This window comes from Rhipicephalus microplus, chromosome 5 (assembly GCF_043290135.1).
Source record: "Rhipicephalus microplus isolate Deutch F79 chromosome 5, USDA_Rmic, whole genome shotgun sequence".
In the NCBI taxonomy this organism is placed as follows: Eukaryota; Metazoa; Arthropoda; class Arachnida; order Ixodida; family Ixodidae; genus Rhipicephalus; species Rhipicephalus microplus.
The window spans coordinates 2694041-2718873 of NC_134704.1; the positions used below are offsets into that span (position 1 = coordinate 2694041).

General features: G+C 50.5%; 1 protein-coding gene across 6 annotated transcripts in view; it reads right to left on the bottom strand.

Moving 5' to 3' along the window:
• Positions 1 to 24833, bottom strand: part of LOC119174039 (E3 ubiquitin-protein ligase SHPRH) — a 394742-nt gene that overhangs the window by 85732 nt on the left and 284177 nt on the right. For all 6 annotated transcript variants that reach the window (XM_075894712.1, XM_075894713.1, XM_075894715.1 and 3 more), the window contains one exon: positions 23444 to 23536. In XM_075894712.1, coding sequence (XP_075750827.1) covers positions 23444 to 23536 — 93 coding nt within the window. The remainder of the gene's footprint in view (positions 1 to 23443; positions 23537 to 24833) is intronic.

Genomic DNA, 24833 nt, shown 5'->3' on the forward strand with positions numbered 1-24833 from the left:
GTCCACTGTGCACTAATCCGACAGAAAATTGCCTACTCCATGCCAGTTCTCCGCAATATTTCTAAGACGTCCTTACACCGACTCCAGCTGTTACAAGCACGAAGCTTTCGCATACGTCTGGGGGTCCCACAGGCAACATAAAGTTCTCTGAGACTGGCAAAGGCAAGAGAACCCAACTTTATAGTAATTCGAAATGTGGAGACCTGTTGGCACCTATTTCTTCTAGCCACGCAACACCTTTCACATTCGCTCATATTGTGGAGTCTCGGCGAGGTGAACGAATGCATCGCCTCGCCACGCTCTTGGAGTGAACGGACACAGTGGACACGGTCAATACAAATCACACAACATACATACATTTATTAACTAATTTAAACGACGATATCGTCCACCAAATGATACACCAATTTCAATTAACACGCTAGCATACAAACAACATAACGCAATATCACACTAAACATACAATAACATGATAAACACACACTAACACACCCAACACTCTAACACATACCCAAGGCGGCGTCGCCAACGCCTGACTTTCCACGTGGGACCCCGGCGCGAAGCCCGCGGTGCCGAGCACCGGGGGACCCACGTTACAGACAACCGTTCGCGACAGCCGCCACGCGCAGAAGAGGCTCGCTCAACTCTTGCCCACCACCAAGGCCTGCTTTCCGCCAGGGGCCACCGCCGGCGCTACCACTCTACCAACAGTGGTACTCAAAGCGAACACAACGCCATCTATCGCCCGGCAGTGGTCACCACCGAAACAAAGCCTTGGGGCGAGACATGTGCGCCACGTGGCGCAGAGAACTTTACAGGGGGGGTGTCAGCACCCCCACATTCCCCCAACCTTAAATCAAACCATATTCCGAAATCAAAAATTAGCTACACAAGCTTTAACAAAAAAAAAAAAAATGATATCGCACGACCATAATGTTCTTGCACCACGACACCGCCGCCGGTCGACACTGCTGCACTGTCCGGCTAGACTTCACCTCAGTACCAGCCCCGCAACAGCAACGTTGCCGTCGGCGCGACGATCCGTCGCTAGCGCCGACACGTCTTCCAGTTGCAACCAGCACTCGCGAAGGCGCCGGACTGCAGGCAGTTGCGCAGGTCCCAGGCATCTCCATCGCCCGACCTCACGACCGCATTCCTGGCCAACGACGCTGACGGTATGCAGGACAGCTAGCCATGGATGACATCCCTCCCGCTGAATACATCAATAACAACAACAAAAAAACTTGAAAGAAAACAGTCGAGCAGGTCCTCGAGAAGGGAGCTTCGAGCTTTTCGTCCACGTGGTACGTTGGTCAGTACTGCTCGCTAATACATCAGTGGCGGCCGAGACGCCCATCAAAATAAAACAAAATACACTTTTCCTAACCCTTGCATCGTAAGATAAAAAAAAAAAGTGAGGGAAGCAGAGCGCAACACCTCAACGCCACGATCCACCTAGTTGTGCCACGTGCGACAGACGGCTGCGCAGAGCCTTAGGCCTAATGAGTCGCTCGGCAACAACCGGCATCCACCCAGCACCCAGCCTAGGCGCAGAAGAGGCAGCCGCGAGGAGACGTCCACTCTGTGAGGTGGCCCTATCGCTCGCCGCACACAGCAGCTTACCGAGCGATCGGCGTCCACCGCCCCGGGCGGTGTCACGACGCCTTGGCGTCGAGCCGCAATACAAGTGAGCAACGACGCCCGGCTCCCTGAGCTTAAAGAGATAGAAGAAGCTATTCACAGAAAATCGGACCACCCACGAGGGGTTCCGTACTCACTCGCTTCGGGCCTGGCCTACAAACCACGTGCTCTAGGCCTTGCTCACCCCAGGATGCAGACCAAATGGCTCTTGTCCTAATCCAAACACGTTTTTGAAAACTAACAAAAACACCCACTTGCGAGCAGAAAAAAAATAAAAACTCGAGTGCCAACAAGTTCAAAACACATCCCAAAACCAATATCCTCGCTTCTCAAGAAAGCACACCGCCGACGCTAGCAAAGTCTGCCTAAGCCTACTCTACGCCCACTTTAACAAAAGCTTCTTCCGAACCGCAAAAACTGTCGTCCGATACTCCAAGAGCCCCACGTTGGGCGCCAGTGTGGAGTCTCGGCGAGGTGAACGGGTGCATCGCCTCGCCACGCTCTTGGAGTGAACGAACACAGTGGACACGGTCAATACAAATCACACAACATACATACATTTATTAACTAATTTAAACGACGATATCGTCCACCGAATGATACACCAATTTCAATTAACACGCTAGCATACAAACAACATAACGCAATATCACACTAAACATACAATAACATGATAAACACACACTAACACACCCAACACTCTAACACATACCCAAGGCGGCGTCGCCAACGCCTGACTTTCCACGTGTGACCCCGGCGCGAAGCCCGCGGTGCCGAGCACCGGAGGACCCACGCTACAGACAACCGTTCGCGGCAGCCGCCACGCGCAGAAGAGGCTCGCTCAACGCTCGCCCACCGCCAAGGCCTGCCTTCCGCCAGGGGCCATCGCCGGCGCTACCACTCTACCAACAGTGGTACTCAAAGCGAACACAACGCCATCTATCGCCCGGCGGTGGTCACCACCGAAACAAAGCCTTGGGGCGAGACACGTGCGCCACGCGGCGCAGACAACTTTACAGGGGGGGTGTCAGCACCCCCACAATATCAAACATCAAAAACTGAGCTAGAGCGGAAATACACCATGTGTACCAGCAGTACGTGTCGACGCATTGGCCACTGGACCAAAACAACCCGCCATGGCTGCTTGAGCTACCAACTATTGAAACATCAATAAAAAAGGACATCGCAGCAAATATGAAGTGTCAATCGTTGCCGCACAGCAGTTGGCATCACATCATCTGTTTGACAGGTACCAAGGATACACTCACGTGTACACTGACGGCTCCGTCGCCAAAGAGACAGCGACATCAGCATTTATAATTCCGGAATCGCACGAAGAATATGCATGTCGGTTGGGCCACCTCTCCTCTTCAACAACGTCGGAGCTTGTAGCGATTTTGCTAGCCATAAGCTTTATTAAACTGTCGAGGACACCAAGAAAATGGGTGGTAAATACAAACTCTTTGGCAGCACTCGCATGTGTGGAAAATGCCACTTTAAGACACACTGATGTGCGTATAGTATACACTATACTAAAAGAGCTTTCAGAAGCCACAAAATCGAATCATCGAGTGGCATTTCAGTAGGTTCCCAGTCATTACAGAATCAAGAGAAATGAAATGTCAGATGAGTTGGCGAAAACCGCTCATCAGTCTATGCAAACGTGTCTCATTTCTGTATCTCAATGTGATGTAAATAGAATTTTAAGAAAAACGAAATGTGAATTATAGTGGTCTACCTGGTTCATAGACAAAACAAAGGAATCTATCCTATATGCTGTTGATCTTAATCTTGAATGCCAATTAGACCGTAACCTTCAATGACATATCGACACACTAATACATTGCCTAAGACTCGGAACTGCTTACACAAAGCACTTCCTACTTCGTATTCAGCATGCAACATCGTCACTATGTTCTTGCGGCCACGACGACGAGGATATCTATCACCTCTTGCTCGACTGTTCGAAACACGACACACACCGAAAGAGACTCAAACAGGAACTCCATAAGCTAGATCCTGAGTGGCAATTTGCTATGAATAAAATACTAGGCCCATGACCATCTAAACAAAGGGCAAAGCAATGAAGGTGCTACAACTCTTCTTCGAAAAAACGAAGATTTTTAACCACTACTGAGCGGGCTATAGTTAAAAATGAGCGTGGCGACTACGTATTTTTTTCTGCCCATAGGAGAACTTAGCTCTCCCCTATGTAGGACTGTATATATTGTCGCAATGTGCAAAGAACAGGACACAAGGCCTCGTTTCGACGTTAACAGCAAGGCTCTATTCGCACACAAAAACAAAGCACAAGAGCAGAGGCGCAACATCGTCTTTTTCAAAAAACGCCAGAAACTGCCGCTCGTGATGCTGGCTTCTTTCTCCTCTTGTGCTTAGGGCTAATAACCGTGACATTAGCTACCCTTTCAAGAAGGCATCGTCCCGATGTTTCATCATCATGGCGGAAGGATTTGTAGTCATTGGCAGCCCACGGGTTCATTCGGACAAATAAGGCCTCATCCGAACTCGTGCACAACTTCTGGTGCATGTCTTTGACGTCTTGAACAATGTGGACTGTCGGGAATCACCTCATAGTTAACATCACTGACAGAACGGAGGACTTCATACAGCCCAAAGTACCGTATCAAGAGCTTTTTCGAGAAGCCATGACGACGAACTGGGGTCCAGATCCAAACTTTCTCTCCTGGTTCATAGGAGATTGGTCGGTGACGAAGATTATAGCGCCTTGTGTCGTAGTCCTGGTGGCGACGAATACGTACAAGGGCAATTTGGGGGGCTTCTTCAGCAATCTGAGTTATGTAGTCAGCACTTGTGTCAACGCCATCACTTTCATGCGGCAACATAGCGTCGAGCATGGTTGTGATGTCACGGCCATATACAAGACGGAATGGTGTCATGCGTGTTGTCTCTTGCTGTGCCGTATTGTAAGCGAAAGTGACATAAGGCAGTATCTCCTCCCAGTTTTTATGTTCCACATCGATGTACATGCAAAGCATATCCACAAGTGTTTTGTTCAGCTGTTCCGTCAGACCATTTGTTTGTGGATGGTATGCCGTTGTGCACCGGTGAGATGTTCCACTTACGACTTAAAACTGCGCGTGATAGCTCGGCTGTGAATGCTTTTTCTCTGTCAGTTATTATTACAGATGGAGTACCATGCCTCAGGACTATATTCTCAATGAACAACCGGGCTGCTTCACCTGCTGTGCCCCGCTCCAAAGCCTTGGTTTCAGTGTAGCGAGTAAGGTAGTCTGTGGCTACAATTATCCATTTGCGACCAGCAGCCGAAGTTGGAAATGGTCCTAAAAGATCCATTCTGACTTGAGCGAATAGAGTTTTCGGTACATCAATTGGATGGAGGAGCTTTGCTGATTTGACGGCTGGCACTTTTCTACATTGGCACTCAAGACAAGTCCGAATGTGCTGTTGAACGGTTGCCGTCAGTTTCAGTCAGTAATACTTCTGTCTCACTCGGCATAGCGTTCATGTGTGGCCTAAATGACCGGATGTCGGTTCGTCATGGCACGCCTCTAGTACTTTTTTCCCGAGTGGTGTTGGGACGACAAGTAAGTAGGTGTTGTCGCTCGAAGAAAAGTTCACCTTATAAAGAATCTCGTTGCGCAAACAAAACGATGCTACCCCTCTTGCGAAGAGCTTTGGCATAGCACATGTGCGTCCCTCTAAGAAATCAATAAGGAGTTGCAACTCGGGATTATCGCATTGCTGCTGTGCTATTGAAGACTTGTTGACTACACCGACAAATGCCACATCGTTATCATCTTCAGCATTTGGGTCTTCTAATTGCGCGAGAAAAGCGATCGGCACCTGTATGTCGCTTTCCGGATTTATAAACTATAGCCATATCGAATTCTTGAAGCTTGACGTGCCAATCAGCCTGACGGGTCCTTTATGTTCATCAACCAGCAAAGCGGGTGGTGATAACTGATGACTTTATATGGGCAGCCGTACAAATATGGACAAAACTTCATGACCGCTCACACTACCGCAAGACACTCTTTTTCAGTGGTGGAGTAATTCTCCTCTGTACGGGAGAGAGCCCTACTTGCGTAAGCAATTACTCATTCGGCACCATCTTGCCACTGAACGAACACAGCTCCTAAGCCAACATTGCTGGCGTCTGTGTGAACCGCAGTCGGAGCGTTATCGTAGAAGCGTCCAAGAACTGGCAGGTTTTGAAGATATCGCAGCTCGTTGAACGCTTTCTGCTGCTCTTCACCCCACACAAACGTGAGGTCTTCTCGGGTAAGTTGTGTCAAAGGTGATGCAATACGCGAAAAATTTTCAATAAAGCGTCGGTAATAGGCGCACAGGCCTAAAAATCGCCGCACTGCCTTCTTGTCTGATGGCGTAGGAAAACTTGCAACATCGGCTGTTTTGTCTGGGTCAGGCTGTACACCTTCACTGCTGACAAGGTGTCCCAAGAAAAGAAGCTATTCGAAGCCAAAGTGAAATTTTTCTGGCTTGAGCGTTAGTCCGACCGATCCTATCACTTGAAATACTGTGTGTAGTCGCTACAAGTACCCGTCAAATGTCGCTGAAGATACAATTACATCGTCCAAATATACCAGGCACGCTTGCCACTTCAGCCCTGACAGGACTGTGCCCATGAGCCGCTGAAACATTGCCGGTGCTGAGCACAAGCCGAACGGGAAAACTTTAAACTCATAACGACCATTGGGTGTCACGAATGCTGTTTTTTCTCTATCCCTTTCGTCAACGTCTATTTGCCAATACCCACTCTGTAAATCCATCGACGAGAAATACCGTGCATGGCGTAGTCGATCGAGAGAATCGTCTATACAAAGCAGCGGGTAAACGCCCTTTTTCGTAACCTGATTGAGCTTGGGGCAATCAACGCAGAAACGTAAGGTGCCATCTTTTTTCTTCCTTTCTTCACCAATACTACCGGTGATGCCAAAGGACTTTTTGATGACTGAATAACGTCTTCCTGAAGCATCTTTCGCACCTGACTTTCAATGGCCACACATTCCCGTGGAGCTACTCAGTATGGGTTCTGCCGAATGGGTTTGGCCATTTTATCCATAATAATGGGATGTTTCATCAACCGTGTCTGGCGAATTCTCTGGACGTCGAAGAAAAACAGTCCTGAAACTCATTAATAAGCTTCAGAAGGTTTTGCTTCTGCGGGGGCAGTAAACTTGGGCCTACGTCGACGGATAGCGGGGCTGAACCGATGACATCGGCTTTCTCCACAGTCAAGCAGCCTGCAACCTCAATGAGCTCCTCCACGTACGCGACTGCCATACCTCATGTAAGATGTCGCTCAGTACTGAAGTTCGTAACCAGAATGTACATGTGTTCACAATTGAAGCTTACGACGGCTCTTGCAACAAATAGGCCATGGCCAAATAGCAATGCTGAAATTTGTTCAGCGATGTGGTCGCAGTTTCCTGGGTGGTCGCATGTTACAGCTACGAGAGCACTTGAACGCGGTGGAAGGGTCACGTGATCTTCGAAGATGCGCAGATGTTTACGTCGCTGGTCGTTACATCTTATATCTGAAACTTGATCTGTGAAGTCCATCCCCAAGATCAGGTACTTGCAGCACTCGGACAAAATCACAAACGTGGCAACAAAAGCTGAATCACCGATACTAATTCTGGCAGTGTACTTTCTAGTAGGCGTCATCAGTTGGTCTCGCGCGGTTCTTATGTTAGGCCCAATCCATGACGATTTAACTTTTTTAAGCCAATCAGCAAGCTTTCTGCTCATGATCGAGAAATCTGTGCCAGTGTCTACTAGCACTGTCACAGGGCGTCCGTCTATGTAAACAGCTAGGCCGGGGCTTACGATTTCCTGTGGGATCGGCGGCGTTGCATCGTTCGTCGTATCGTACTGGTACTGGAGATATTGCAGCATCTCGATGGGTGGCGACCTTCCCTCCAAAGGTCGCAGCTGTTAGTTTCCCCGATGAGAGCTTGGGGACCTGCCCAGGACAGCGTCTGCGTAACTACGACGATTTGGTGAAGAGCTTGGCAGAGGTGACGGAGAGCGGGATCGACGATACAGAGCAGATGGCTGTCCTTGCGGGTGCGCACTGTCACGTCGGTGTCGAAATGAGGTCGTGAAAAAGACGGCGCATAAGTAGGGTATCATTGTTCACAATATGGACAGATGCAGTAAACATGTCCAGCTTCTCTGCAATTGAGACACAGTGGACGGCGGTCAACGGTGCACAGCAGATCCGTTTTGCAAACGAATGGTCGACTGGTAGGCACCCTCGGCGACCAAGTTGCAGGTGTCGGCGGAGGGTAGAACGGAGTTTCAGTAGGTGCTTTATATTGCGGAATCGTCATTGGTGGCGGCGGCGGTGGGTTGTAGACTATTGCCGCTGGCGCATTGTAGGAATGAGCCAGTGCAGACGAGTTGTGCGGCACTGGCGAGGGACGATGGGTGGCTGCCGCATAGTTAATAGATCGCTGGGCTAGTAGTGATTCGGGCTGCGAAAAATGCTTACCTGATTTCCTGCCGCACAACTTCTCCAACTGAAGCCATCACCCGTTCTTGCGGAGTCACAAGGAAGCTGCGGATCTCCTCACGAACAACCTCGCGAATATGCTTTTGCAGAGAACCGTCACTACTGGCCGTCAGAGCAGAGACGCTGATTGAGGCGCCGTTTGGTCGGTCATAATAGCAACACCGTTGCTGCAGTGCGCGCTCGATAGCAGTAGCCCCTTTGATGAATTCCGCAACGGTCTTCGGTAGATTGGGGAGAAGGCCGGCAAACAGCTGTTCTTTGATGCCTAAAAGGCGGAGTTTCTTGGCTTTAGGCATCTCAAGGTTAGCCCGTCCAAATAGGCGCATCATGTCCTCTGCAAACATAGCGACACTCTCATTCGGTTTCTGGACCCGAGACTCGATAAGTTGCTGAGCAGAGTCACGGCGGTCGTTGTTTGCGAAGGTGTTGAGAATCTGCTGCCGAAATTCATGCCATGAAGACAGCATTGCCTCGTGGTTCTCATACCATGTAGGTGCGCTGTCTGCTAAAGCAAAGTAGGTGCGTGAAAGCTTTAGCTCGGCGGTCCAGCGGTATGCCTAGGCGACTCGCTCATACTGGGCTAACCAGCCCTCAACGTCTTCATACGCCTCGCCATGGAATGTCTCCAGAATCTGAGGCTGCTCAAAAGTCAGCTGGAAAGCACCTGCAGTTGCCATTTCTCCAGGCGGAGTGCTTTGCTGGGAAAGTTGCAGGGGAATCTTGAACAGCCACTGCTTCTAGGGATGTTTGTAGCGATAGATGCGTACATACTACCCCTTGATTAACAATAATGGCTACACTGCCAGACGACGCCACAGCATCATCTCTGTCCTTTTAGAATATAGCATATTGACGCAAAAATTTTATGTTCTTGGATTTGAAGTTGGTTTCTTGAACACAGAGCACTTTTGATAAATGTTTATGTGGAACTTCTTGGATGCCATTGAGGTTTCAAAGTCCTCTGATGTTCCATTGCATAATTTGTGTTTTCATATTAAAGGTAAAGAACTGCTGTGTGTAAAGAAAAAAATTTCAAAAGAGAAAGGTGACTTATTTCACAGAGCTTTTGGGCAGCCCAGTAATTAGTGTTCTGTATTTTTTTTTGAGCGGCTGAGAAGGTCTCGCCACACGCAGTCTGTGTCAATGAACCAGTTGTGTACATTGCCTCTGTAGAGGCACCAGACGGTCGTATACGTATGATAGGCTTCGTCGCGATGAACAAAGCCTTAGACCCCACCTAGCCGAAGATCAATGCTAACGTTTCAGTAGGTGTGCTGCCGTGGCTGCTGCCAGGGATTGCAGGAGCCTTCGGTGGGGTCGTAGTCTTGGAGAGCACTACTTTGGCATATGATGTGTTTCCTTCAAAATGCGAGGAGACATGCTGCCTCACTTCACGGAAAGAGATGTTCAGTTTAATTTTTGTTGTAATGATTTCTTTCTTTTTCTTCCAGGATGCGCAGGACTTGGAATTTGCCGAAAGGTCTCTTTCACAGTTGGCACAGTGAACTTGAGAATTGCATTATTTGTCAGCAGAATGTCTAGTAGTGCCACATTTAGCGCAAGTAAGCTGGCCTCGGCTACTCTGGGAGCCATGATCGAACCCCTGGCATTTTTAAAGCAGCGTCGCGGGTTGGGTATGTAGGGTCTGATGGACAGTTAGAGGTATCCGGTTGCTATTTCAGTAGAGAATGTTGCAGATCCAAAGGTAAATAAAGATGAGGTGTTTAATGGGAATTTGTTTGTTGTCTTTCTTATTATTATGCGTTGCACCTAGATGACATTTTCATCCTTCAAACCTGTCAAGAGTTCTTCTTTAAGATTTGTCAGGTCACCGTCTGACACGAGTCCCTTAACAGTGTTCAATGTTCGGTGTCGTGTGATAGTGATGGGCTGATCCCCAAATGCTTTTAGGTTATGTACTCTCTGGTATCGCAAGTAATCTTTCAGTTCTAACAAGAAGTCACCACTGGCAGTCTTTGTGGCTTTGTAGCCCATGCCTAGCGTGTCAATAAGGTACTTGGACACAAGACAGGGTGAAATGTGCCTGGCATTCTTTTCTGCACTGTAGGAATGAATAATGTTGTATTCAAGAAAGTTGCTTTTTTTCGTGGGGAGCAGTTCAAAGGTTACGACGGTGTGCCACCTCTTTGAGGGGCAATCAGTTCATTGAGGGTTAGGTAAGTAAGTGCCACCTCTACATAACCTAATATAGCTACCCAAAGTTAGATATTTACGCCAGGTTTAGCACCGTCACTGAGAAACGTGGAAGTAAAAAAAAATGAGAAGACAGGAAGAATTGAAAGTAAGAGAGAAAGACAGAGGCGTAGAAAGAGATAGAAACAGGAAAAGGCGACTGCCGATTACTTCTGGGTGGGTCAGCCCAGGGGCACCGTCTACGTGAAGCCGGGGCCAAGGGGGTGTGTTGCCTGTACCGGGGCGCCTTGAATGTCCAACCACCCAGCAATAGCTCAATCCCCAGGATCCCTAATTCCCCGGAAACGGCTCAGCCATGCACAGCTAGGCGTGGGAAGGGGTAGGAACCCCCCCGTTGGCTAAGGTCTGTGGTGACGCCACACACCAAACGCTTGCTTGCGCAGATGCCCAAGAAGCAGGACCTATCCACTCATAGTAATTAGTGGTATCTTGTTTTCTCTTTCTTGGGCAACGTATTCTGGATCTGCTTGTCGTTTGTACAGAAGAACGCCCTGCTCTCGGAGCCAACAGGCAACACCAAACAAAGCATTTATTAAACTATTTTTACATCGACGATACGATGTGGAATACATCAGCTGAATGAATACATCACTAGTGATCAACATGCTAAACAACCTTATACAATATTCCAATACACTCAGTCAAACATGAGAAAAAATTGCAGGGTAAGTTGAAGGCGTCGTCGCAAATTCTCGACTCACCCTGAGGGGCCTACGGGAGACGACCCGCGGCACAGTCTACATGGTCCCAGCACAGGAGACAACCATTCGCCCTAACCACTGCCACACACGCATGCGTGCACGCACACACACACATGCACGCACGCACGTGCACGCGCACACACACATGCACGCACGCACGTGCACGCGCACGCACACACACACACACACACACACACACACACACACACACACACACACACACACACACACACACACACACACACACACACAAGAGCCATTCATGTTCTATCTGTCGCCGCCCAGCTTTCAAGTAATGTAGACTAATCTAACAGTACTCAATTTCGCATGTTCATAATAAATATGTTCATGAATAAACTGATACCACATTTTTAGCAATAAAACTGCTATAGCACAGCTTAATTTCGATGATTAGAAAAAAAAATAAAAAGACAAGCCCACTTTTTATATTCTTCTAATTGTTCACCTTCTGAGAGGCTGTTCTACTGGCTTTGCTATAACTTTTGGAAACACTTCCATTGCAAACCGCTACCTTGACAAAGCGAATATACGTCAAGTTGCTCATGAAAGTCTGCAAGCTTTCCTTTGAGATTTGGTTACTCTCTTATTTTCAGCCCGCAGCCACTTTTCCTGAACGACATGCAGCTGAAGAACTTCGTTTACACTACTCACAATCACAAGCCTCGGGCACACAAAAAAAGACACTGCGCAGCTATATTTAGGGTACAAAATTACCTTCGTTTGTCGTGCACTTTCATAATGAATATGGCACGTCACAATTTGCTGCATTTCACTGGGAACAGATATGACACGCACAAGCCCTATGCAAAACAATGCAAACTGACCACATGTGCTTAGGCACCATTGTGTGATGGCAATGACAATGCATCTGACTCCTCTGAAGAGAGTGCTAGTGCCCCCATGTGTGCTTTCCGTTCCATGTGATTATAATACATAATCTTTATTCCAATTTTCACTTTCCCTTGGCTTTCCCCCTCCCCTTTCTTTGCATTTTTCTCTCTAGCCAAGCTCTTGTGCTCTTCTGCTCTCTACTGTATTTCTGTTGGGGAACTGAAGGAAGAACGCGAGGAGAGCACAAAACGACAAAGGCTTTTCATTGCTTTCTTTGCTGATAAATGCGGCCCTTTTTCTGTTAGCTTGCCAACCATTTTTTAAGGTTTCTTCAAATGGACAACATAATATAATATACACTGTCATTCAGTGTTACACAAACAGTTTTTGCGGCAATCACAGATGATACAAATGCACAATTGAGCGGCGCAACGTGGCTTGTCTGTGGGAGGAAGGTCCATTCACACTTGGCCTCAAAGGGAGCAAATGCGGCAAAACTCACTGGAATTCACCTCGCTTCACGGCCGGAAAAGTGACCGGGAAACTATGGTGCGAGGCAGATGAGAAAAAATCGGTCCGAGACCAAGTTTGCCGCCACACGATAGCGCATCCCTTTTCTGCTACGGCTTTAGGTCCGCTCGATTCACCTGCATCAATCGGAATCGGTTCACGGCTGTGCACGTAGAGTTCAAAAGTTGTGCGGCGAGAGTTCGGTGGTGCAGGCACAGCGCGACACCCTAAATGAATGACGATGTGCCGGCAAGGTGCAGGCCTTATTTCTGTTTGCTTAATTTACACCGTTCAACAAGCACTGACCGGTGGCAAACTGCACATGCGGACAGTTTATGAGGTGCAAACATCTTGGCAAAACACACCGCATTAGTAGAGGTGGGTGCAGCGCCTACGCCTACCGTCAGTGTAGAAGTTGCAGGAAAATCGTAAACCACTGCTGCACCTCTTGAAACGAATGGCAGGGTCCTGAGGTCGTCAACACTGCACCACTGAAACGAATGGCAAGGTGCAGCGCCTTGTGAACAGGCTCATGTGGTGCAGGCGAATCGAACAGGCCTTTTGGCTATACCGGCTGCACTAGCTTTCAAACCATGTGGTGTAAACAGCCAGCCGTACATTCAAGTTCGAGGCCAAGGCGTCGGCGAGTGTGATGGCGGTTGGCGCAGTCACGAACTATCCGCGCAGTACAATAACGCTCACGGCCTTGAAAAAGATGCGTTCATCAAGAGCCTGGTTTAAATTATGATCGCTGAGAACACAGGAAATAGAAGAAGGTGCAGCAGCAGTGAGTTGGCATGCCTAAACGTGTCTCTCTTCTGCACTGCCGGCTGAATCCGTCACCGCTGCCGGTGCGTCTGCTCGTGTCGTTTCTTCTGACGTATCTCCCGAAACAACGTTTGTAAAGGTGTAAAGTGTTTTTTTTAGTGCTTTGCATGTATACTGTGGGGATCGAGAGCGCCCTCTTTTCTGGTGCCTCGTTCCCCAGCTGCCGCGCGCGCACCGACCGCGTAGCCCGGGCGCACATAAGCAATTGCATTCGCCAAGATGGCTGCCAGGGCGCATCTTGGTCTGGGCGAGTCAAGCATCGGCTCCGTCCCGCGCTGGCATGTCCGGGCACGCTATACTGACGCGCTGCGCGGGCCTACATTACAACGCAGCGCCATTTCTCTTTTGGCTGCATGTGACATCCTCCTCTCCTATGAGCTATGTTGCGCCCGACGATTCGCTCGTCGCGGCAGATGCTCTCAGGCCTTCATGAGGGGTTCACGAGCTGCTCAGCAGGCGGATTCTCGTTCGTGCGTTCGACTTCGACCCTTGTGCGTGAGTCGTGACGCCGTAGGCAAGCGTACTTGCTCGGTCTTGCGGAGTTCCCTATACGGCCTCAGCTTGTGAGTGTCGCACTGTGCTGCATCTTGGGTTAATAAACCCGTTGTTGTTATCCTGCCTCGTGCGTGGTTTCTGCGCCGTGTCGGAGAAAACGGCGAACCCGGCCGCAGTGTCGTCGCACGCAGCGGCAGTGAAGGACGACGCATCTCTACACGATTGCGCTTAGTAGGTAAGCTTAGTGCAAATCTACCTCCACATAATTGGAGCCCAACTTGGTTTCAGCATGGCTTCAAAGCACACCTTTTCGAGGCGCTCGTTCCTGTTCGATCCTGTGGAGACGGACTTGATCTCTTTCGAGGCGGACAGCTGCGACAGCACGGGGTACCGTCCTCTTGGCGACCCTCTGCTTTCATTCACCTGGAGAGATCCCTTTTTCGGGGCCCCCTACAGTGATGCGAGCCACTTGAACGAAGACCACAGTCATAGCCAAGCCAGTAACAGGCTGTATCAGCTGTTCGAGACGCGCTTACGGACCCGTCCCCAGCGCAGTCTCCCTCGCTGGCCTTTCTTCGTCAGCAGCATGGTTAATAGCTCAAATCGCCGCACCGGATCCTTCCTCCAGGAGACACTCCGATGTTGGCGGGAGCGCGCTTACTGATTCCCCGTGGTCGCGAGCGCAAAGGGTTGACGATGTTGTTCGCGAGCCTGCTCGCTTAACAGACAACGTCGCCGCGTTCACCGACTCTCACTGGCTTGAGACTCACGTAGGCGACGTTTTCAACGGATACTGGCCTCCGTGCTCCGCTGTTGACCCGTTTGCCAGTCGCGTGAGGCCTCAAGCACCAGTCGGAGTGCAAACCCTACCCTCCTCCATGCCGTGTACTGGCTCTTTTCGGTCGGACGCGCATGTTGGGGAACAGGCGCACACACCTGTTACGCACGCGCCCGCCTCAGAGCAATCACCGCTGCGCGCAACTGCGGCACAGCTCCTAAACGTTCTGTTGGAAGCGGTGCGCTCACAGCCTTGTGCTTGAAAGGAAGACCCCCGAGTCCCCTCAGCCAAGCGTTCCAAGTAGCTTAAGGGTACCTCTGCCTGAGTACAGCGGTTATTCGGACCGCATCAGTGCCACAGAGTACCTCGAGGCGCAGCACCGCTATCAGCAGGCTACGCGGCTGAGCGACAGCGTTATGCTGGGCTATGTTTTGCCCGTGTCGCTGACAGTACAAGCGGCGAGGTGGTACCGGCTCGTTGGCCACCACGCTCGCTCGATGGAGAAGTTTAGGGTGCTCTTCCGTAGCGAATTCCTTGCTCGTGAATACGAGCGCTGCATGCGTCACGAGCTAGAGCTTTGCACACAGCATACCGACGAATCTCTTCTCGAGTACGTTTGGGTTTTGCAGGAGCTCTACCTCCTTGCCGATCCTACGGCATCAGACGCCGAAAAGGTGGAGCGAGCCATACGTCAGGCTCATCCAACCTTCGCCACTCACCTTCAGAGCGCCGGACATCGTGACCTAAACGAGCTGGCATCCGATGCGAAGAGTATTCAGGGAGAAATTCTGGTGGCGCGAGCCTTTTGCCCGCCACCACCGCCTCATTGCGCGTGAGCTGGTCGTGACTCGTCCCACCGGGGCTCCCTGAACCATGAGGTGGCCTCTGTCGCGAGAATCCGAGACGCGCTCGACGTGTTCGACCGCGCTCTCGACTTGTACTCGTACGCCTGGACAGCCACCGTTGCCCGGCAGCGTGAACAAGAACGGAAACCCCGTGCTCCGGTGCAAGAGGGAATATCCGATCGTGGAGCGCCCGCTGCAGCTAGCGAACGGACACCTCGTAGCTCTAAAGGATCACCAAAATCCACCCCCTGTTGGAGGAAAAGGCGTTGTCTACTTTCGTTGCTGTGAGCGCGGTCACACCGCGCGTGAGTGCCACGCGCCCCAACCGACACAAGGATCTGCTCGCCCGTCGGGAAACGTTGGTGAGCCGTCGGTGAGCTTCCCCTTGCCGGTGGCTGCAGCAGTAAGAGAGCACGGGAGTGTAACACAATCTCTGGCACCGATGGCGTGTCGCGCTGGACAGGACATTCCAGCCACGCCGGCGCCGTTCATCGGCCTTACGATCGCTGGTCGAGTTTCCGGCGTTGCTGGATAGCGGGGCTTCGATCTCGCTATTTGGCGAAGAGGTTAGGGCTCATTTGCGCGGACGCTCTGTCCGCATTCGAGCTTGCGACATTGCCTTCCACCTCGCCAGCGGTACCGCCACCTCGTGTGGCGCTGCGCGGTTGGTTGTGCGTTGGGAGAATCGCGTGCACCGACAGCGCTTTGTGCATCTTCCTGGTCTTTCCGTGCCTGTGATTCTCAGTCGCGACTTTCTCGCGTGCACAGGTATCGTGATTGACGTCACAAGCGGAGGCTATAGGGACAGCCCTTCTGGCACTCTACGGCCTTTTGCTGCACCTCCCGTGGTCTCGGCTGCCAGTAAGTCGCCGGACGCCACAAGAAAGAAGGAGGAAAGAAACAAAGGGTCGCCCAGCGCGGCCCGTCTCTCCTGCTTTGACGCCAAGACTGGTCCTTTGGCAAGCGCGGTGGAAAACGGTTTGTGCGTACAGCTTTTCCTCGAGCACAATGCTGCCGCAGTGAACGAGGTCTCGGCTATGCCGGTGACCTCCCCGCTAAGCAGCAACTCGGATGGCTTGCTGCCCCCTTTGCCGGACGGCTCGTCAAAACGCGAGAAAGCACGCCTGTCGTCACTGTTGACACGTTTCAGCGACACGTTCACAGAACGCCCGGGTTGCACCTCTCTGGTGAGGCACCGGATTGACACAGGTGACGCACAACCGTGGAAATGCAATCCTCGCCCTGTCAGTGCGGCAAAGAAGAAAGCAATTGACCAGGCACTGGATGAGTTGATTGAAACCAGAGTTGTCCAACGCTCAAACAGTCCTTGGGGTTCCCCAGTAATAATGGTCCCCAAAATAGACGACTATAATCGGCTCTGTGTGGACTACGGCCGGCTGATCGAGGTCACGAAGAAGGATGCTTATCCTATGCCTAACATTGACTCGATCGTGGCTGCTCTAGGCGGTGCTTGCTACTTCAGCACCTTGGATGCTAGCCGCGGTTACCTACAGGTTAAGATGGAGCAGGCTGACACAGAAAAACTGCGTTCACCTCTCACAGAGGTTTGTACAATGTGGGGATGTGAGGCGCGCCCGCGACCATTTCACGCGCATTCCGCCGCACGGCCACACCCTTTTACTCTTTCTGCTCTGGTGACGGCACGTGGCGATAGATGGCGCCACGTGCGGGTGCAACACGCGGTACATGCGCGCCGAGGGAGCTACTCTCTGCTCCGTGGTCGGCGCCGGGTAAGCACGTGTTTTCCTTCGTTCGCGTCCCCTTTGGGAATCGCCGGACTGTAGCCTGCCTGAGGTGGTCTTGGGCACCTCGGCAGGCGTCTTTACTTGAGTGATAGCTTCGGTACCGTACGCTAATCCCACAGCAGTACCTAGTGCTTGAAGTGGTCGTATTACACCGAGCCGCACTTGCCGTAGGCCTACGCGTACGAGGTTTGCCCTAACACTCGCGACCAGGCCCAACGACCATAGTGAGAGTGCGCAGCATAGCCGCGGAGGACCTTTTCCCGACCGGCGTGTGAAAGCTCGCCATTGCCAGCTGTGACGTGCTCGCGGTTTCCGCTTATTGTGAACGACCGCGTGCGGCTGCCTTTTCTCCCCACGTCCCGGGAGCGGACGTTGTACTGTTGTTTGGGGTGCCGCCAAAGGCAATGAAGTGTTCTGCATTTTGTATTGGAACACTGTCTGTTTGCTGCACCGTGCTAATTGCCTTATTCATTGAGCGCGCGCGGAGCGGTGCGCTACATGCGAGTAAGTGACGAAGTCGCGGCCCTGTGGCTCGCTAAGCGTAAAACTGCGGTGATCATTCGCTACGGTGAGTAGCGGGGACACCATAACGAGTTTACCCGCATGCCGTTTGGCTGTTCTGGAGCTGCAGCTACATTCCAGAGATCGATAGACCGCATTCTAGGGGACGCTAAATGGCAACACGCCATGGCGTACCTTGACGACATTGTCATCTTCTCTCACCACTTGGACGATGTCCTCGAAAGGTTGCGGGCCGCCAGGTTGAATTTGAACCCGAAGAAAGCACAAAGAGCTGAGACTCGCATCTCACTATCAGGCTTTACCATTTAGAGAGGTCATGTTCTGCCGTGCGAGGAAAAGGTACGTGCCACTGTGGAGTACCCGATGCCGGCAAACATTCAGGGCCTGAGGCGCATTTTGGGCATGGTGAACTACTATCGACAGTTCATCCCAAACTGTGCAGCCCTCCAAGCGCCCTTGACTGCACTCTTGAAAAAGTCGGCACGATGGAGCTAGGGTACACGCCCGCCTTCCTCAACTTTGGGAGAGAGCTGCCTAACCCCATGGACAGCGTCTTACGGGGCGGTGGCGGGGCAAGCGCCACGAAGGTCAGCCCGTCTGGCTACGCGGCGGAACTGTGCTCACGGATAAACACAGCCCTCGACCTGGCACGTTCCAACCTGTCAAAAGCGCGAGCTGGTCAGAAGGCTCAATACGACCGGTCGCATCGGGATGTCCGTTACGATGTCGGCGATCTCGTCCTCAGGCTTTGAGTGCCGTCCTGAGTGACGCCGCCAAAGGCATCTCGGCCTCCCTTTCGGCCAAGTGGTTGGGCCCATACCGAGTGCACTCCAAAGTGTCGCCCCTGGTATAGAAGCTGGCTGATTCCCAAGGGAGACCAGTCGGCGGTCCGGTTAACGTCTCCGACCTCAAACCTTTCGTTGCCTGCAGCAACAACATCGGGGAGGGGGAGGCGGTCACCGAACGGCAGGGAAACCGGGATAAGGCTTGTTCCAAACCACGCCACCGGTACAACCTGCAAAAACGCACCTAGGCTGATTTTTCGCCCCCGGCATGTAGCGGGACGTCATCCCCTCCATGTAAAGGGGCGGAGATTATAGCTGCTGTGCGATTGCCCATCCAGCAGCAACAATAACGATTACCTGGCGAGCTTTCTTACACGCGCTGCGCGCGGAATATCCACCCGGTCCGCAGCGCTCCCGGCTGATCGAGAGAGAAAAGCCCTTCCCCGGTGGCTCACTTTCTCACTGGGTATCTTCCGCGTAGTCCCCGGTAAAAGGGAAGCGCACGCCCTATTGGCTCCTGCAACCTTGAATTTGACGGAGTAGGCTCTCTTTATTGGGCCAGTCTGTCGCCCCTCTGGGGCCACACCTTCAGTTGTGTTTCTGCTTTTCACCGACACCCCAGCATTCGTGATATCCTCTTTGATGGCCCGTTTCTCCAAGGGAAAGCCCGGGAGACCAGCCGCGCGCTCGATCGTTCCGCAGGCACCGGCCGCGTCCATGCCGCCTCCATCGAATGCTCCCCCAGCACCGGCCAACAAGACATCGCCTCGTCGTGAGGTCGCCACGTGGACGTTCCAACAAGGCACTGAGGCCCCGGTCGCCTTCATGTCGACTCGTCGCTGGTCCAAGCAACTTAAAGTCTGGGTGGGGTTAGACCCCGAGTCCATCCCTCGTCCTTTCCGCAGACGCACACTTTCGGACCTGCTCGAGGCTTCCGGAGGTGCCTCGATGCCGCCTGTTACAGAGGCCTCCCACTGCGACGCTTGCGGTGCCCTGCTGGTGCACAAGGCTACCCACCTGCGTTCGCGGGTTCACGGAGCGACGTCTGGCGGTTCCTTTGCGGTCCTGTCCACACCGGCAGTGCCACCTGGTCCGGGCCTCCAACCCACTCTGTCGACCGACTCCATTCAAGCAGTCGTAGCGGCCTCGTCGCGGACTCTTCATTCAAGTCGGTCATCACTGCTGCGGTGTCTGCCGCCCTCCCGCGGCCCCAGATTCCTGCTGAGACGCCGCCGAACGACGACACCGGGGCCCCCGACGACCTAGTGGATGGTACTGAGCTGGACCTGTTTTTTCGAATAAAGGTGTCGGTGGATCCTTTTATTATGGTGTCTTTAGGGCGGCCTCAATCTTAGGAGGGGGGATCTGGGGATCGAGAGCCCCTCTTACCTGGCGCCTCGTTCCCCAGCTGCCGCGCGCGCGCCGACCACGTAGCCCGGGCGCACATAAGCACCGGCATTTGCCAAGATGGCTGCCAGGGCGCCTCTTGGTCTGGGCGAGTCAAGTATCGGCTCCCTTCCGCGCTGGCATGTCCGGGCACGCTGCACGGGTCTACGTCACAACGCAACGCCATTCCCCTTTTGGCTGCGCGTGACATCCTTCTCTCCTACGAGCTATGTTGCGCCTGACGATTCGCTCGTCGCGGCAGATGCTCTCAGGCCTTCACAAGGGGTTCACGCGCTGCTCGGCAGGCGGCTTCACGTTCAAGCGTTCGACTTCGGCCCTTGTGCGTGAGTCGCCGCGCCGTAGGCAAGCGTACTTGCTCGGTCTTGCGGAGTTCCCTATACGTCCTGCAAGCCTGCAAGTGTCGCACTGTGCTGCATATTGGGTTAATAAACCCGTTGTTGTTGGTATACTGTCTCGTGCGTGGTGTCTGCGCCATGTCGGAGAACACGACGAATCCGGCCGCAGCGTCCTCGCACGCAGCGGCAGTGGAGGACGTCGCATCCCTACACGGTTGCGCTTGGTAAGTAAGCCTAGTACCAACCTATCTCCACAATACTTAGAACTCAGTGAAAATTTGAATACTCAGAAATAAGTTCTCTAGCATCGAAGATGGTCGCGGTGGCATGCATACGAGAAGCAGAAGAAATGTGAACATTTTAACGGGCGCGTACGTGAAATTGCGGCCGCTCTAGCATCTTCGCTTGAACTCTTGAGTGTGAATTCTCATGAATTGATTTTTTTATTATCGACCTCACGGCGTGTTCTTCTGGCCCCTTAAGCCCCAAGCGAGTGAATTTTCAGTAAATTTAGCCAGTTTAATTTGCTCCCTTCGATGCTAAGTGGGAACGCATCTTATAGCGCCAGCAGCATGAGTGAGGAAATCGTGGCATTTTTTTGAGAGGCGGTGAAAGCAGGATGCAGGAAAGTTCAAAAAAACATCATGGACTTTTTCAGCAAAAAATAGTTGACCCCAATAAAGTTGCTCATCTTCATGATCAGCTTTAAATTGTTTTTGGTTCGTACGAATTCGTGATGATAAAAATATTTTGCATACTCCCTTCGAATTCATATCATTGAGATTATACTGTATACATACATCACGAGAAGTTTTTGATCATTGAGACACTTGGTGTCAGGTCTTCATCCATCATAGTGCAGCTGGTGGATTTGATGTGCTCACGAGCTGTAGTAGAAATTTTTTCATCAACGATGTTTAGCACTCAAAACAAACATGCTACTCATTGACCTGCAATCGCAGATGACGATCATGACGTGGTCAAGATTGTGTTGGCATGATCGTGGGTGACCTTGAAACTCTGAAAGAATGCAGGCATGTAATGTGCTCCAATTGTAAAAGTAATAAATTGCTTGCCCCAACCACTGTGTTGTAAAACAGAGTAAAAGACGATCCCAGGTAGGGAGAACGCAGCTCTGAAAGCACATAAGCTATGAATACTGATAAAAGGCAACGCTGGTACGACGGCACATGTGCAGTAAAAGCAATATTTTGCTTGCCGCGTCTGACATACTAAACTCCAGTAGATATGGTCACAGATAGGAAGCAAGGCAGTTCTTAATGCGCAGGAAAAGCAATAGTACTTTGCTTGTCGCTGCACACCCAAACTGCATTATATATTGTCGCGGGGTCGTGATGTGGCCGAAGACAGAAGACTTTGTGTCGGAATTTAACTGTTTATTTGGGCGAACCTGTGCCCGGTAAACGGAAAGTCTGATTACCGTAGCAGTCTTGGACTGATAGCGGCGAACGGAGCGTCGGCCGTCGATCAACAACTGCCAAGCGGCGAAGCTCGTCGGCATTTAAACTCTTGCCGTCGAATGTTCTAGCGTTATCGCTGGCGGTGGCGTAGGTTCCAGAATAATCTGTACAGTTCGCAGAGTGGGCGTGATCTTATAGAAATGATCTACTACTGTCCGGAAGCTTCTCGAAAACTGCAGGCGCAGTTTGCGCTGAGAATTGTGTAGTGTTTTGGGACGATAACAAAACTTGGGAAATAGAACGTGGCAATATGTTGAGAGATACAAAAAAAGCACACAATGCAGCTCTGAATGCACATGTGCAGTGAAACCGAATCCCCCCTGGCCATAACTGCTGCATACTAAACTGTGCCAGGTACGGTCATGAATAGGAAAGATAGGAATCAAAGCCGTTCTGAAGGCCTGCGTGCAGAAGAAGCGATAGTTTGATTAGCAAAGGTAACTGAAAGACCACAAAAAAAGAGGCAAAATGGAGTGGTACTTACCACTGTGAAACAATGCTGAGCTCATGTATATCAGAAACATGTGTGAACCGTGAAACAATAAAAAATAAGCTCCTTCAACAACAGTAATATACCGCTTTGTTTCCTTTCCCCCTTTGTACGAGTGCACTTTTGTACTTAGATGTGTATATTAGGTCGATTTTATGTAACCCTTTACCATGCCGCTAAAACTGTACACTTCCTTCTATGTTGACTTTCGAACACCTGGTTTCGTCGTTACTGTGTTTTCTTTCTTTCTTTTTGCTTTTGTTTCATTATTGAACTTGTTCCATGCACGGTTTTGTGCGATGTACCCACTCCTGCTATAGCCCCAAGAGGGGCTGCAGTATGTTAAAATAAAAAATAAAAAAAATAAACACCTGAATGCAATGGAGGTGCCATCCCCTTGGAATTTCATCAACATCAACACTCTTGATAATCGACATGAGTGTGAACTAACGCAGTCACCATAGTTCAAGCACCATTGCTTCTATGATAGCGCTGATCATTTTTTTTGTCAATAATCTAGCCTGAGATACATTGCAAAAGGATCAAAATGTGGGCCAGTTGGTAATTCATTTTCTTCGTTCAGCGAACTGGGAGCGCAGAGAAAACACAAAGGACGAAGCGAGGAACCACACAACACGAGCGCTCGTGTTGTGTGGTTCCTCGCTTCGTCCTTTGTGTTTTCTCTGCGCTCCCAGTTCGCTGAACGTAGCCTGAGATAACCTAGGGCCCAATCATTGCACATGTTCATGCGCATAAACATATGTCACTTGAGTATTCAGGGTTGCCCATAGGCACACATAGGTGTCAGGATGTCATCAGCACCCAAAAGCGCTATTCCATTCTTTGAATGAAGTTATTCAAGGCTTCTTTGTTTCACACCATCTCAGGGTTTGGTTGCACAATTGGGAAAAGCATCGAGCCCACCATAATCCAAGGTTGCAGGTACAGTCCCTGTCTTTTCATCCCCTTTCTCCCCATCCAGCATATCACAATTCACTTACAATACACTTATAGCGTCCCCTATACTTTTCATAATCCGTAGGCTTACATTAATGCTACTTCATACTTTGACTATTAGTAGTGCGTTAATACGACCTAGTTATATTTTCTTCAATTAATCATGGAGAAAAATAAGTTATTTTAAGACGAACACATGGTAACAATACTTATATTAAATAAGACAAAGCATGCTGCTGTCTTAAAGTAATTCAGAACCAACATTACAAGTGTGCAGGACAGCTTAAACACTTACGCTGGAGAACACAAGGGCTTTCGCACTGGGATCATCAGCCTTGATTTCCAGAATGGTCTCTATGATGCCACCAATCTTTGTGGTGTGGCTGCCCTGAAATGAGTCACATTTGCAGGAATGAGTCACATCTAGCGGGGCACAGTTTAACCAAGCAAGCAGAATCATGGCCTTAAAGACTGCAGAATACAGTTCAAAGGCTGTTGTTGCTGCTGTTCTCCACTGCTTTCGCTCTGCTACTACTGGTGTCGGCAGCCGCGCAGTATAGGTGGACAACGTTGAGACGGTAACAGTGACGTCGAAAAGACCGCTTTCAGGCGCAGGTCATTTAAAGTGTGCTAACATGATGCGGACCAGTGAAACATAATTTCATTTCAAAATAAGCACTTCCTTGGCACAAAACTAGCACTACAAGGTTTCTAAACTATCAAGAATCAACATCCACATAATATTTGCCTTTCCTTTTAACTACATTGCTTGTTTTTTACTTCAGCCTGAAAAGTAAGGTGGAAGAATTTGCTCCTTTGCTGTCTGCTATGCGACCTTCCATTGTATGTGGAACTGAAGCTTTGTTGCATGAATCCATTGCTAATTATTTTCCATGTGGTTATCAAGTTTACCAATCACACACAAGGTGACGGGGTCTTTATACTTATCCTCTATAGAGTGGTGAACTGTCTTTTCATTATTCTGAGTTTGTTAGGTTTGACAAAACAATAGAAAGTGCTTCGCAGAGTGTTCGCTCTGCCGACCTCCCAGTTATACCCCTGTCACACGGAAGTGTAATGTCATTTGCAGCGAATGACATTCATGAGGAATGCCACTGCGAGCTTGTGCTCAGGGTCTACACAACCACATAAAATGACATTCGCAATTAATGTCAATGTTTAACGACAGGCTGCTATAATATCAAGAAGTTGGCGCATTTATTTACATACCATTGTCCGGCTGGTTCCAAATGTTAGTGCGACGTGATAAAACAGCATCAGTAGAAATGAAAATCCTCGTACACATTCAAAGCAAGACTAGCTTTAAGCCACTCACACCTTGCAGTCAGCAATATTTGGAACCATGATAGCATTCATGAATTTGTGATCACCATAAATGATTAGTGCAAATGAACGTTCATTGCTCTCCAGCTGCAGTAAATGAAGCATCAGAACCGAATGAAGCACCTCAAGCTTGCCATTGAAAAAAAATCACCGATGACGGGGGATCTGGAGCTGCGTCTACACGCCTACTCGTTTACGTTATGCTTCAGTTTCGTAGGCGATCAACAGAGAACTGTGGTGCTTCTAAAGAAAGAATAATTCGTTGTAAAACACTCTTCCTAAGATGGTGTCCCACACTTGCATGTGTATTCTGCTACTAGCGAGTCTAACCCGGCAACGCT